Below are 15,665 nucleotides of genomic sequence, written 5' to 3'. Positions count from 1 at the left end.
CTTCTCCTCCTCCTCCTACTCCATCCTCCTCCTTCTCCTCCTCGGCTGACTCCTCCTTTTCCGCTGCTAGCGTCTCTTCCGCTGCGCCGCCCAAGCTCCCCAGAACCTATTCGACATGCCAGGTGAGACGTTGCCATGCCGTGCTGCGTCTGTTGTGCCTGGAAGCCAAGAGCCACACTGGCCCGGCACTCCTTTCAGCTTTGTGTTCAGAGGCAGATCAGTGGCTAACACCGCTCAATTTGACAGTTGGTGAAGTGGTGTGTGACAACAGTGCCAATCTGCTTAGCGCATTGAAACAGGGCAAAATCACGCACGTGCCATGCATGGCACACGTCTTAAACTTGGTCGTGCATCGATTCGTTGACAAATACCCTGGGGTCCAGGACATCTTGCGGCAGGCAAGGAAAATCTCGGCCCATTTCAGAAGATCTTACACGGCCATGGCTCGCCTTGCTGACATTCAGCGGCGACGCAATCTGCCGGTCAGACGTCTTATTTGCAAATGCCCGACGCGATGGAACTCAACCTTCTATATGCTTGATAGGCTGCTCCAGCAGAAACGTGCAGTTAACGTCTACCTGTATGAACTCTGCGGCAGAACCGGTTCTGGGGAGCTGGGTTTTTTTCACCGCACCAGTGGCTGCTCATGCGCGACGCATGCAGACTTCTGCGCCCATTTGAGGAGATCACCAAACTGGTCAGTCACAGCCATGGCACCATCAGTGACATGGTACCTTATGCCTTCTTTATGGAGCGTGCATTGTGTCGTGTCATTGATCAAACTGTGGAGGAGCAGGAGCGGGAAGATGAGGAAGTCGCAATGCTGGATGAATTCCAAGGGGGGGCTACTCTATCTGAGACAAGTCAACAACAGGAGTCTGAAGAGGAGTCAGAGGAGGATGGTGCCGGGGCAGATGAGGAGGAGCAAGAAGAGCATGCTTTAAACCTTTCTGGGATCCCTGTTGTGCGTGGATGTGGAGAGGAGAATGAAGAGGACGACATTATCCTGGATGATGAGCAGGAGCCAGGCCACCACACTGCTTCCACTTTAGTGCAAATGGGGGCCTTCATGCTCCAGTGTTTTAATAGGGACCCCCGTATAAAAAGCATAACGGTCAAGGACCAGTACTGGGTGGCAACGTACTTAGACCCCCGGTACAAACACAAAATGGTGGAAATGTTACCGCCGTCACAGAGGGCTGTCAGAATGCAGCACTTCCGGGCCTTGCTTCGAGAAATGCTGCATTCTGCTTTTGTGTGCGCTGGCAGAGAAGCAATTCCCACTCCCAGAGAAGGAGTTGTGGGTACCAATCCAACAGCGCTTGCAAGAAGAGGCCGGTTTGAAGATGTGTTGGTGACTTCGGATATGAGGTCATTCTTTCAGCCGACCCATCGACAGGTGTCATCCGGATCCAGCATCAGGGAACGCCTAGACCGTCAGGTGTCCGACTACATCGGGTTAACGGCCGATGTGGACGCTCTGAGGAGTGATGAACCCCTGGACTACTGGGTGGGCAGGCTTGACCTCTGGCCAGAGCTTGCCCAATTTGCAATCGAACTGTTGGCTTGCCCCTCATCCAGTGTCCTGTCCGAAAGGACGTTCAGCGCAGCAGGGGGGATCGTGACCGATAAGCGTACTCGCCTATCTCACGACAGTGTTAACTACCTCACATTTCTAAAAATGAATGAGGCATGGATCTCAGAGGAATTCAACACATGTGACCAGTAGACCATGTATATGTCTATAAACAATTTTTTTAATCGAGCACAGAGACCTTCTTTCTTCATTTGGCTCACTTCCTTTTCCAAAAATAGCACACCGTACTATATGCCCCTACCCTTCTCTTTGAAGAGGTTGAGCGGTGTCATATTTCTACTGGGGCTGCTTATTATGAGGGGCTCCCACCATCCCTGTGCTGTGCTGACATTCTCCTGGGGCTGTACCTCTGCTGTGCATATTATGAGGGGCTCCCACCATCCCTGTGCTGTGCTGTCTTCCTCCTGGGGCTGTACCTCTGCTGTGCATATTATGAGGGGCTCCCACCATCCCTGTGCTGTGCTGACTTCCTCCTGGGGCTGTACCTCTGCTGTGCATATTTTGAGGTGCTCCCACCATCCCTGTGCTATGCTCATTATGAGGGGCTCCCACCATCCCTGTGCTGTGATGACTTACTCCTGGGGCTGCTTATTATGAGGGGCTCCCACCATCCCTGTGCTATGCTGACATCCTCCTGGGGCTGCTTATTATGAGGGGCTCCCACCATCCCTGTGCTATGCTGACATCCTCCTGGGGCTGCTTATTATGAGGGGCTCCCACCATCGCTGTGCTATGCTCATTATGAGGGGCTCCCACCATCCCTGTGCTATGCTGACTTCCTCCTGGGGCTGCTTACGGTGCAGGTGTCAGTGCTGTATATGACGGTGCTGATGTCAGTGCTCTCTGTCACGGTGCTGCTGTCAGTGCTGTATATCACGGTGCTAGTGTGAGTGCTTTATGTCACGCTGCTGATGTCAGTGCTCTCTATCACGGTGCTGCTGTCAGATCACTCTATCACGATGCAGGTGTCATTGCTGTATGTCAGGCTGCTGATGTCAGTGCTCTCTATCATGGTGCTGCTGTCAGTGCTGTATATCACGGTGCTGGTGTGAGTGCTTTATGTCACGCTGCTGATGTCAGTTCTCTCTATCACGGTGCTGCTGTCAGATCACTCTATCACGGTGCAGGTGTCATTGCTGTATGTCACGCTGCTGATGTCAGTGCTCTCTATCACGGTGCTGCTGTCAGTGCTATATATCACGGTGCTGGTGTTAGTGCTTTATGTCACGCTGCTGATGTCAGTGCTCTCTATCACGGTGCTGCTGTCAGTGCTGTATATCACGGTGCAGGTGTGAGTGCTTTATGTCACGCTGCTGATGTCAGTGCTCTCTATCATGGTGCTGCTGTCAGTGCTGTACATCACGGTGCTGGTGTGAGTGCTTTATGTCACGCTGCTGATGTCAGTGCTCTCTATCACGGTGCTGTTGTCAGATGACTCTATCACGGTGCAGGTGTCATTGCTGTATGTCACGCTGCTGGTGATCATCTCCTGCACCCTCTTCTTTGCCTACCCTGGTCCCTGACCTTCCCTCTCCTCCATTGCCTTCATGTGCTCCACAGTCCTGAATTGTCACAACAATTTCCCATATAAAAAAAGAATGCTTGTTGTTGTCGATCCCAGATTCACCTCATACATGTGTTATGTCATTGGCCATGTGGTGGGACTATGTTTGCACAGCTATTAATTATTTTGTGGCTGCAAATTTGACCTGTAGGTTTGCAAAGTTCACCTCCCATTGAAGTCAATGGGGCCCGCCGCGAACGTTCCGGTTCGCGAACTATCGGCCGCGTTCGCGGTCCGCGTTCGCGAAACGTCCCGTCGGAAGTTCGTCCATCACTATTCAGCAACCAAACGAGTATTGCCTTGTTTGTTGCTATCAGCAATTGGAATGTCTGTTATCTATATTCAGACTGAGAGGGTATATAACAAAGGCACTCAAGCAGAGTGTGGGACGTTTTGTCACAATTGGGGGCAAGCAGTGGGACGTTTCCTGCAGTCTGGGACATCCAAACCTCCACTTGGATCCAAGGTCCAGATAGCAGGAGAGGAGAGGTACAGATACCAGCCGCCATGGGAGAGGAATTCGGAAGGAGGTTGCGAGAGATGCAGATACATTAGAGCAGGTCCTGCTGGGTTGGTATGATTCTATCCGCTGCAAACTCTGGAAGGAAACGCTAGCCCGTGAGCAGCACGACCAGGGAAAAGTTCTCCCTTCCATCCAGGAAAGGCACTGGTCAGAGTATGGAATGTGGGTTCTGTTTTTGGGAAAAAAAAAACCACAAGGATAAGTCAGCAGAATTAAGCAGGCTGATCTGGGCAGAGATGCAGCTGGATGAGAGCTACAGAGCCCTCCGGTGGCATGTATACCAAGCATGCCCTTGGATAGCGGATGACAGCCCAACAGAAGGCTTTGGCTACGATGGCCTGGGACTGTTGCATGTTAAGCTGATGGGGACCCTATCTTTGGGAGTAATTTGGAGTGGTGATTGGAAGAAACCATGGATTTCAGAGAAGTGACATTGAACGTCTTGAACGTGCACTGGGCACTGGGAGATATAGAGTTTCTCGCAGTTCAAGAATAGGAGCTGGGGATTTCCTACAGATGACTGCTAGACTCTGCTCAGCACCAGGGCTGGGCTCCCTTTGCCTGGGGCTAGCAGGAAATACCAGCAGACAGCTCTGAAATCCTGGCTGAAGAGTCAACAAGGTAGCATAGTAACAGTGTGCTTTGCCAACCTGCCCCCTGCAGCTATGGAGACGGAGACCTTATGGTGGATGCAGAAAGTGCTGACTGACCTTGACCGACCTGTTTCTGCACAAGTCAAGGTTGGATGGAGGAATGTGCCTGTCCAGCAGCATGTCAGACATCCTTGCCACCCTTACAGTAAAGAACCCTCTACGTAGTGTAAGGTCAAACCTATTTTCTTCTAATTTTAATGAGTTGCTCTTTTGCAAAAAACTTTTATGCTTATTGGGGGGGTCACCAGTACGGTATTTGTAAATTTAAAACATATCTCCTCTGAAGAGTCTCTTCTCCAGAGAGAATAAGTTCAGTGCTCGCAACCTTTCCTCATAACTAACATCCTCCAGATCCTTTATTAGCTTGGTTGCCCTTCTTTGTACTCGCTCCATTTCCAGTAATCCTTCCTGCGGAATGGTACCTGAACTGGACAGCATACTCTACCAGAGTCTTGTAGAGCGGGAGAGTTATCGTTTTATCTCTGGAGATGGTCTCCTTTTTAATGCATGCCAATATTATGTTTGCTTTGTTAGCAGCAGCTTGGCATTGCATGCCATTGCTGAGCCTATCAACTACTAGGGGCCCCAGGTCCTTTTTCATCCTAGGGTCATCAACTGCCAACCCAAACGTAGCTCATGCTCAGTCGTTTCCTTCGTGTTGCAAAAGCTTTTGAACCAGTTGTAAACACATTTTCTGCTCAAGGCTTCCACCTGAACCTACACCTGCACCAACATTTCATGTGTTTCCACTGCTGTTTTCCCCAATTTGTAGCAGAACTTGATGTTCACTTATTGCTCCATTGCACTGTGACCCTACCTGACATACTGACTATGCTCGACTGCCTGGAGCAGGTTTACCCTGATGGTCACATGTACTCCACGCTAGGTGGCACTTCTCGACATGTCTCTGCCACCTTGCCATGTTGCCTTTGAGATATCATTCACCAAAGTTTTTAGACACACCTCATAAACTCTTTCTATGTTAATAAAAAAATATTGCAAGACAAATTCTTAGCTCCCAAATCAATATTTGCAAATTGATATTACCGTATATACTCGAGTATAAGCCGAGATTTTCAGCCTCTTTTTTGAGGCTGAAAGTGCCCCCTCGGCTTATACTCGAGTCACCGCTGTCTGACTGCTCGATCAGCGTATCGAGCAGACAGACGGCGGACATTAAAATTCAAAAGCCGCGCCTCCTTCTCCGCCTCCGCCTGTGATAGGCGGAACACTGAATTTCCCAGCAGTCAGTGTTCCGCCTATCACGGACATCCGTTCATTCTCATACTACGGACGAGTATGAGAGGATGTCCGTGATAGGCGGAACACAGGCTGCTGGGAAATTGAGTGTTCCGCCTATCACAGGCGGAGGACGGAGGCGCAGCTTTTGAATCGTAGAATGGCCGCCGAGAAGAGCGGCGATCCATCGGCACGACACGGGACGGAGGAGGCACGGGACGGAGGAGGCACGGGACACCGGAAGGCACGGGACACCGGAAGGCACGGGACAGAGGAGGCACGGGACAGAGGAGGCTCGGGACGACGGCGGCTCGGGACGGAGGCTTGGGACACAGGTAGGCTGGACACACACACAAGGCTGCACGGACACACACACACACACACACACACACACACACACACACACACACACACAGGGATGGATGGATGGATGGATGGATACACACACACACACACACACACACACACACACACAGGGATGGATGGATGGATGGATGGATACACACACACACACACACACACAGGGATGGATGGATGGATGAATACACACACACACACACACACACACACACAGGGATGGATGGATACACACACAGGGATGGATGGACGGACACACAGGGATGGATGGATGGATGGATGGATGGACACACACACAGGGATGGATGGACGGACACACACACAGGGATGGACGGACACACAGGGATGGACAGCCATGTCTCACCCTCGGCTTATACACGAGTCAATAAGTTTTCCAGTTTTTTGGGGGTAAATTGGGGGCCTCGGCTTATATTCGGGTCGGCCTATACTCGAGTATATACGGTATATGCCCTTGTTTAGTCTTATTAACATTTAATACTTATACAGGGTTGTTTTATGACACTGTGTTAATGCCGCATTTTTGCTTTTGAATAAGGCAGTTTAGAAGTTGCTGCTCACTTTTGGACTGTATGGTATACAGTGGTGTGAAAAAGTGTTTGCCCCCTTCCTCATTTCCTGTTCCTTTGCATGTTTGTCACACTTAAGTGTTTCGGAACATCAAACCAATTTAAACAATAGTCAAGGACAACACAAGTAAACACAAAATGCAATTTGTAAATGAAGGTGTTTATTATTAAAGGTGAAAAAAAATCCAAACCATCATGGCCCTGTGTGAAAAAGTGATTACCCCCCTTGTTAAAACATACTATAACTGTGGTTGTCCACACCTGAGTTCAATTTCTCTAGCCACACCCAGGCCTGATTATTGCCACACCTGTTCACAATCAAGGCATCACTTAAATAGGAGCTGCTTGACACAGTAAGGTCCACCAGAAGATCCTTAAAAGCTACACATCATGCCGAGACCCAAAGAAATTCAGGAACAATTGAGAAAGAAAGTAATTGAGATCTATCAGTCTGGAAAGGGTTATAAAGCCATTTCCAAAGCTTTGGGAATCCAGCGAACCACAGTGAGAGCCATTATCCACAAATGGCGAAGACATGGAACAGTGGTGAACCTTCCCAGGAGTGGCCGGCCGCCCAAAATTACCCCAAGAGCGCAGCGACGACTCATCCAAGAGGTCACAAAAGACCCCACAACAACGTCCAAGGAACTGCAGGCCTCACTTGCCTCAGTTAAGGTCAGCGTTCATGCCTCCACCATCAGAAAAAGACTGTGCAAAAATGGCCTGCATGGCAGAATTCCAAGGAGAAAACCACTGCTGAGCAAAAAGAACATCAAAGCTCGTCTCAATTTCTCCACAACACATCTTGATGATCCCCAAGACTTTTGGGACAACATTCTGTGGACCGATGAGACAAAAGTGGAACTCTTTGGAAGGTGTGTGTCCAAGTATATCTGGCGTAGAAGGAACACTGCATTTCATAAAAAGAACATTATACCAACAGTAAAATATGGTGGTGGTAGTGTGATGGTCTGGGGCTGTTTTGCTGCTTCAGGACCTGGAAGACTTGCCGTGATAAAAGGAACTATGAATTCTGCTGTCTACCAAGAGATCCTGAAGGAGAATGTCCGACCATCTGTTCGTGTACTCAAGCTGAAACGAACTTGGGTTCTGCAGCAGGACAATGATCCTAAACACACCAGCAAGTCCACCACCGAATGGCTGAAGAAAAACAAAATGAAGACTTTGGAGTGGCCTAGCCAAAGTCCTGACCTGAATCCTATTGAGATGTTGTGGTATGACCTTAAAAAGGCCGTTCATGCTCGAAAACCCTCTAATGTAACTGAATTAGGACAATTCTGCAAAGATGAGTGGGCCAAAATTCCTCCAGGACGCTGTAAAAGCCTCATTGCACGTTATCGCAAACGCTTGGTTGCAGTTGTTGCTGCTAAGGGTGGCCCAACCAGTTATTAGGTTTAGGGGGCAATCACTTTTTCACACAGGGCCATGATGGTTTGGATTTTTTTTCACCTTTAATAATAAACAGCTTCATTTACAAATTGCATTTTGTGTTTACTTGTGTTGTCCTTGACTATTGTTTAAATTGGTTTGATGTTCCGAAACACTTAAGTGTGACAAACATGCAAAGGAACAGGAAATGAGGAAGGGGGCAAACACTTTTTCACACCACTGTATCTCTTAATGATACGCCATACAGAACCATATGAACTAGAGGTAAGGATAAAAGCTGTGAACTTTCCCTTTCTTATTTAGTTGTGTGTTTGTATTCTAAATAGGGTTTAACCACAGGGGCTAAAATTACACTAATTTTGTAGCATATGAGTAAAGAACTGCCAATAACTTCCTGTCCATAGACTATAAAACTCCACTCACTGCCTGAATGTAGTAAAATGTTCATGTGCTATAGGTAACATTTACCAAACTAACAGAAACAAATGCAAAAGTTAACCAGTATTAATATGTAAAAACCGCGGTATATATTTTTTCGAAATGAAAATGCCTGGCAGTTGAAATTTTATTAGCAAAACACGGTAGGGCTCTTCGGGGCTCTGTTTTTATTGTGACTTCATTTTGTGCCCACCACCAAAGGAAAGCTGTTCTGGAAGAAATATGAGGAAAGCATTTTTGGAAAATGATAGTTGCCTGGTTGTCATGATTATCCTTTTAGTTCAATACCCTTTGAATTACTAAAGAGGGTCTGCCCAGAAAAGTAATAGAGGAAAAATAGTCCAAAGGGGACACTAGTTCTGGTGACATGGGGACCCCAAGGGATTCCTTTAATTTGCAGTGATTTCCTCTCACATCCTGTTTTGGTTATGGGACAGAAAGTGAATGTAAATCACCCCAATGGGGCAGAGATGGCAAAAAATAAACCAACAGGGGTTATAACCCGCAATTACTCTATCCAAAGTGAAAAAAAAGAGTTTTGCCTATAGCTCTACTTGAAAATAAGTTTTATTATTGAATATGCTCGCATCATTAATGATCACGCAGTTGTAAGTTGCATAGTTAGTAAGGTTGAATAAAGACACCAGTCCATTAAGTTCAACCTGAGTGAGTGTCTACAATTGTCCCTCTCCCTGTACATTGCACACTCACATTGGTCCCTGCAATCAAGGAGCCCACAATCCAAGGTCCCCATTCATATACTAGGGACACTTTTTGGACAGAAGCCAATTAACCTACCTGCATGTCTTTGGAATGTGGGAGGAAACTGGAGTACCCAGAGGAAACCCACACAGGCACAGGGAGAACATGCAAACTCCAGGCAGGTAGTGTCATGGTTGGGATACAAACCAGCGAACCATACGAACCTTTTTGCTGCTAGGCGAAAGTGCTAACCTCTACACCACTATGCCACCCTTAGGTTCTTCAATGTCATATTGTGGTTGCTGTTTCCCATATGATCAATTAAAGAATTTAGCTGCTTTATTTAGGCTTCAGTGACCACTTATTATATACCATCTGGGAGAGCCTGATGAGTAGAGGGAGACCTCGTACAGCCCCGGCTCAAGGACCACTGGAGTTGCAACAGTGGTCACGAGAGCTTGGTGAGGTAAGAGTGCCTGCAAAGTCCTGCATTGGTACCAGATGAGTAGCAGGAACAGCGGATGCAGGTATGCTGTGGATGTAGGACAGCTTATGCAGGTATGTTGTAGATGCAGGACAGCAAATGCAGGTATGCTGTGGAGGCAGGACAGCAGATGCAGGTATGCTGTGGATGCAGGTCAGTGGTACCGGAGCTACACAAGCTGGAATCAGAAGACTGGAGCAGAGTCAGACAAGCCGGGTCATACACGGAGGATCAGTCTATCATAAACAGCAGACAGAGAATGATCAGAGTTCAAGCTGGGTTTGGCAACAGGAAATCGGGCAAATAGGCAGGAATAATCAGGGTCAAGGCAAGCCAAAGGTCATGACTGGAGCAGCATGGTCAGAAGGCCGAGTCAAATACTGGATCAAATACCCGCACAGGATCAGAAGACAGGCTAAAGCTGCTGATCAGACAGCACTGCACTAGTGCAGTTTCTGTCCTCATAAAGACCCTTTGGTGCCAATGCACGTGTCTGCGCACTTGCTGATCATTCCCGCGCATGTGTGCATACACACGCCTGTGCCCAGCCCAGGGGGCACCCATCGGAACTTGAATGCGCACGCATTTGACTACTCACAGTGCATTCTTGACACCACTACACAGGATTTAAATAATGTACCAAAATGTCTACATTTCTCCAATACTCCACTAGAATATTTTAAAATGCTACAGCTAGGGACTACATTTCACAAATTAGCCTTGATTAGGCAGTGCTGCTTTCACATATATTTGCAAATGTATGCAATTAAAAAAAAGTTTTTAACGCAAATGTGAAATGCCCATTCCATATGCTCCTTACTTTAAAAAGCTGGTTTTGAATTAACTGGAGTGTTCGTAATTTTTATTTTAATTTTCAAATATTGGCTGAGCCTTAAGGGACTGCTTATGGCATGATTTTAAACCAGAGGAATTGAAGAACAAGGGTAGATTCTCAGTGACTGTATTAAGGCTCCGTTCAAACCTAATGGTGATGGGGTCTTGTGCGCCCTGGTTCACTGTTTCAGGTACAATTTCAGCCCAAATGTTGGGCTGAATTTGAACATGAAACAGACCAAAAGATGCACAGGACCCCTATGCAAATTTGCACCGAAGCCACATCAGAGATATTTGAACTGGCTCCATAAAGCATTGGTCATCAACCCTGTCCTCGGGGCCCATTAACAGGCCAGGTTTTATGTATTACCTAGTGGAGATGCAGACCAGAATTCTACAATCACTGAGCAGCAAATGATATCACCTGTGATGTATTTCAGTTATCTTGCAAACCTGGCCTGTTAGTGGGCCCTGAGAACAGGGTTGATGACCACTGCCATAGAGAACCAAGCACAATCTCCTGCTATTGCAAATTGGATGCGGGATCCCCATATGTGTGAACCCAGCCTTAGAATAGTAATAACTTGAACAAACATTAGCCAATTTCTGTATTAAATATCCTTCACTGCACAGAAGCACTGCTTATCTGCATTTAAAATAGCAACATAAATCTGTATGAATTGATATTAAAAAATAATACTTTTTAATTTTTTTATTTAATAATGCTTTTATGTGAGAAATGGTTGCATATGACTGTTAGAACCTGGTATGATTTATTAAGTATACCTGCATGAAACAAATATACCACTGTGAATCCGTTGTTTTGTATGTTAGTTTATTGTTTTTATATTTATTTTTCTCATTATCTATGACCTTATTTTCCTGAGCATTGGTCTGTTTGTGTTTTCTAAAGCTTAGATGACTTGCTGAAATGTGGAGTAACTTTTGCAGCTGATATGGTGGTTGTAGACAAAGAGAGCACAATGAGTGCTGAAGAAGACTACATGGCAGATGCAAAGACCATAGTTAATGTACAAACACTTTTCAGGTGGGTTAATATTATGTTCATATGAAATGACTAGCAAATGTATGCTTGATTGTTGCACAGTAGAAATGTGGACATACTAATAAAAATATATGCTTTACAAACATGGCAATTTTACAGCATGTAAGTAAAAATATGACACTGTCACTATTATGAATGAATGTGTCAAACTTGCATCAATGGCAGAACACTTTTTTATGTTACAACATATTAGCTTTCATCATGAGTAAAGTATGGATGTATCTATTTCTACACAATTAGCATATCTATTATTTAGAAGCCACAGATAACTAAATCAAAGACATTTGCTATGGACCAAATGTTGAAGCATACAATACAAGACAAAGAGGGGATAGCAACATACAATAAACAACTTTTTTCATTCAAAAATGTTTTATTTGAAATATCAAATAATAACAATTACAATATATCTGATAATATTTTCCGAATAATATGCTATATTACAGAAAATACAGGTTAATATATTACTCTAGGTTTGTGACTGGTAAAGAAAAGATCCATTTGGAGGAAGTCCATTAAGATCAAAGTGTTATAATAATATTTTCGTATATTAACAAAATATTAGATTGTCATATATAAATATATTGTATCTTAATGGAAAAGTTAAACATCTCAATAAGGGCCGGTTCACACAGCGAGCCGCGGCGAGGCGTCTCCGACTTACCTCGCCGCGACTTGCGGGGAGCTCAGCGGCGACTTGCAGAGGACTTCTGCATAGAAGTCAATGCAAGTCGCCCCCGAAGTCGCCCCGAAGTAGTACAGGAACCTTTTTTCTGAGTCGGAGCGACTCGAGTCGCTCCTCTCAGAACGGTTCCATAGTACTGAATGGGGGCGACTTGCGGGAGCGCGGCGAGGCGAGCCGTGTCGCCTCGCCTCGCGTCGCAGTGTGAACCGGCCCTAAATTGGAGTTAAAAAAAATATAATTAACTTTATGTTTTGTAACTATCCATAATATTAATGATAACTGTGATTATGTAAAAATACCTATTAGTAACGCATATTATGTGTAAAATATTGAATAAAAAAAAAATTCATAAAAGAATAAGACGAATAAAAATAATAAGAAATAAGAGTATAGGGGTAGGGAGGACATCAGGCTTCCAGAGGCAACAATTATTTATAGATGGGAAAGCGTCCATCTTAGCATGTATGTATGATTGATTCATTCTGAGCTTGGTTTCGGAGCTTGGTTTTCCATGTGTTAGCTATGGTCTGCTTTGCAGCTGTCAAGAGTATAAGATATAGTTTAAATTGTTTATGTGTGAGAAAGTCTGGCTTTAATTAAAAGAGCTGTTATCCGGTCTGGTGTAATAAAACATTCAAATATTTTTGAGGCTATTAGACATTTTCCCAAAATGTATGTACAGTTGGACAATTCCACTGAGATGTGTGTATATATGTACCTTTAGGGATGAGCCCAATGTTCCAGTCGAATGTAAGTTTGACTGGAACATCGGGTGTTCGCCTATTCGCCGAACAGCGAACAATATGCGGTGTTAGCGGCAAATTTGAAAGCTGCCGAAACACAGTTAAAGTCTATGGGACACATGAAAAATCAAAAGTGATAATTTTAAAGGCTTATATGCATGTTATTGTCAAAAGTGTTTGGGGGCCCGGGTCCTGCCCCAGGCGACATGTAAATCAATGCAATTTTTTTTTAAAAACACAGCAGTTTTTTTGGGAGCAGTGATTTTTTTTAAATTTAAAGCCAGACTTTGCATTAATACATGTCCCCTAGGGCAGGACCTAGGTCCCCAAACAATTTTTATGACAGTTTGCATATAACCCTTTAAAAATTATTCATGTTCGTGTCCCACAGACTTTAACGGTGTTTGTGTGTTCTGCCAAATTTTTTGCCTGTTCACATGTTCTGCTGCGAACCAAACAGGAGGGTGTTCAGCTCATCCCTATGTACCTTGTTTGAGACAACCATGAAAACAGAGGCCTGAGTTGTCAGTTGCAAAATTAGATATTCTAGCAGGAACCAAGTACCACCATGCAAGTACCTTATATGGTGTTTCAGTTATCATTATGTTTGTTGAAGAAAATTTAGTATTAGACCATATATTAGACAATCCTGGAAGCAACATATGATGGTATATTTGTGTCTAATTTAGTGAGAAATTGAGAATAAATGATTGAAATGCAACTCTTAGCGTGTGAGTGTTTTAGACAAATTTGTTCAAATTGGGAGAGATTATTTATGGTACCATTAGTATTAAGGCAAGGGGCATACACATTTTGATTTGAAGGTAACAGAATATTTAGGATTGGGGGAGCCCAAAGGATTTGCATAGTTCTGGGAAAGGACGGATTGATGTTGCTGAAACTATGTCATATAAACATGATATGCCACCCTTAGACCAGGCTTTAAAAGTTCTGGTAGATATCCAAGCTGAATAAAAGGCTATATTTTTATGAAAAGAAAGGCACGAGTTATATGGAGATTGTAGACCACGTGAGATTTTATGTTTACCCCAGATAGATAATGATTGTTTAGTAATTGGATTTTTTAAAGTCTTGCGATCTATAGGACGTAATCCTAGGATATCATTTTCAGAAAGAGGATCACAATCCATTGCTTCAATTAGTACCCAAAAAGGAATCTCTATAGTAGAGTGATGTTTCGATAGTCGTGCTAGTTGAGCAGCCCTGTAATATAGTGAGAAGTCTGGAAATCCCAAGCTGCTCAGTGACTTATGAAGATACAAAGTTTTCCTAGGTAACCGTGGTTTGATTTTTTCCCCAAGTGAATTGTATTGCTTTTTTGTTGTATAATTCTAAGAAAGTAGGCAGGAACATGTATCGGGAGGACTCTGTATAAATAGGAACATTTAGGAAGTATGGTCATTTTTATTATATTAATTTTTCCGAACCAAGAGATTGGTAAGGATGACCAATTAGATAACAAACTAGTAGTTGTTTTCAATAAAGCTGGATAATTAGCAGCAACTAGATCTGAGGGGCTAGCAGTGAGTTGAATACACAAATATGGAAGGCTATGGTCAGCCCATTTAAAGGGTAGTGAATCTTGTATAGTTTGTTTCTCATTTTCAGTTAATGCGATGTTCAACGCTACTGATTTTTGAACATTGAATTTATGTAATATAACCATAAGGTTAGGGGAAGAAAATAGGAGGATGTCATCTGCAAATAAGCAGAATTTGTGGTGACATCCGCCCAATTCCCTATCCGTGATGGTAGGTTCCATCCTTATTCTTTGTGCCAGAGGTTCAATAAGCAATGCAAACAAAAGTGGTGATATACCAAACTCTTATGCTCTGTACACACGGTTGAACTTTCCGACGGAAAATGTGCGATCGGATCATGTTGTCGGAAAATCCGATCGTGTGTGGGCTCCATTTGACTTTTTCCGTCGGAATTAATGACACACAAATTTTGAGAGCTGGGTCTAAAATTTTCCAACAACAAAATCAGATTGTTTAAATTCCGCTTGTGTGTAGACAATTCCGACGGACAAAGTGCCACGCATTTTCAGAATAAATTATGAGACAAAAGCTATTGGCTACTGGCCTCTTTATAGTTCCGTCGTACGTGTTGTACATCACCTCGTTCTGAACAATTGGATTTTCCGACAACTTTGTATGACCGCATGAATGCAAGACAAGTTTGGGCCAAAATCCATCAGAAAAAAATCCAACGGATTTTGTTGTCGAAATGTCTGACCATGTGTACAGGGCGTTAGGATTTTTAACCTGCATATATAATGTAAGCTCTAGGTTCATGGTATAATGCAGAGAGCCATTGTAAAAAATGTGGGCCAAAGCCCCATTTATTAAGGGTAAAGTGCATATAGGACCAACCATATTATAGTATCAAATGCCTTGTTAACGTCAATAGAGAGAAAACAAGTGGGAAGGCGACGTATTTTAGTGGCATGCAACAAAAGGGTTGCACGTCTAGTGTTATTGCTAGCTTATCGAATAGGGATGAAACCGACTTGATCTCGGTATAAGATCACCTATAATTTTGTTAGTTAGTCTGTTGGCGAGAATTTCGGCAAAAAAATTTATATCCAAATTTAATAAGGAAATTGGGTGGTAATTTGACCAAATAGTGTCATCTGCATGGGATTCAGGAAGCATGCAAATGATTGCTGTTAGTGTTTCCTTCCTAAAAAGAGTGACCCTTAAGGAGGGAACTGAAGGTACTAGCTAGAACAGGCGATAAAGTTCTGCAAATGTTCAATA

The 15,665-nt window shown here is 44.3% G+C and overlaps 1 protein-coding gene across 2 annotated transcripts in view; it reads left to right on the top strand.

Moving 5' to 3' along the window:
- The window catches only part of KCNT2 (potassium sodium-activated channel subfamily T member 2), a 1,477,061-nt gene that overhangs the window by 892,513 nt on the left and 568,883 nt on the right, over positions 1 to 15,665 (top strand). For both annotated transcript variants that reach the window (XM_077452683.1, XM_077452682.1), the window contains exon 21: positions 11,302 to 11,436. In XM_077452683.1, the coding sequence (XP_077308809.1) occupies positions 11,302 to 11,436 (135 nt within the window). The remainder of the gene's footprint in view (positions 1 to 11,301; positions 11,437 to 15,665) is intronic.

Source organism: Lithobates pipiens, unplaced genomic scaffold (assembly GCF_037356315.1).
Source record: "Lithobates pipiens isolate NorthernLeopardFrog02 unplaced genomic scaffold, aLitPip1_a1.2 Scaffold_23, whole genome shotgun sequence".
Lineage (NCBI taxonomy): Eukaryota > Metazoa > Chordata > Amphibia > Anura > Ranidae > Lithobates > Lithobates pipiens.
The sequence above is the reverse complement of the archived record's forward strand: the minus strand, read 5'-3'. Positions and strand labels throughout refer to the sequence as shown.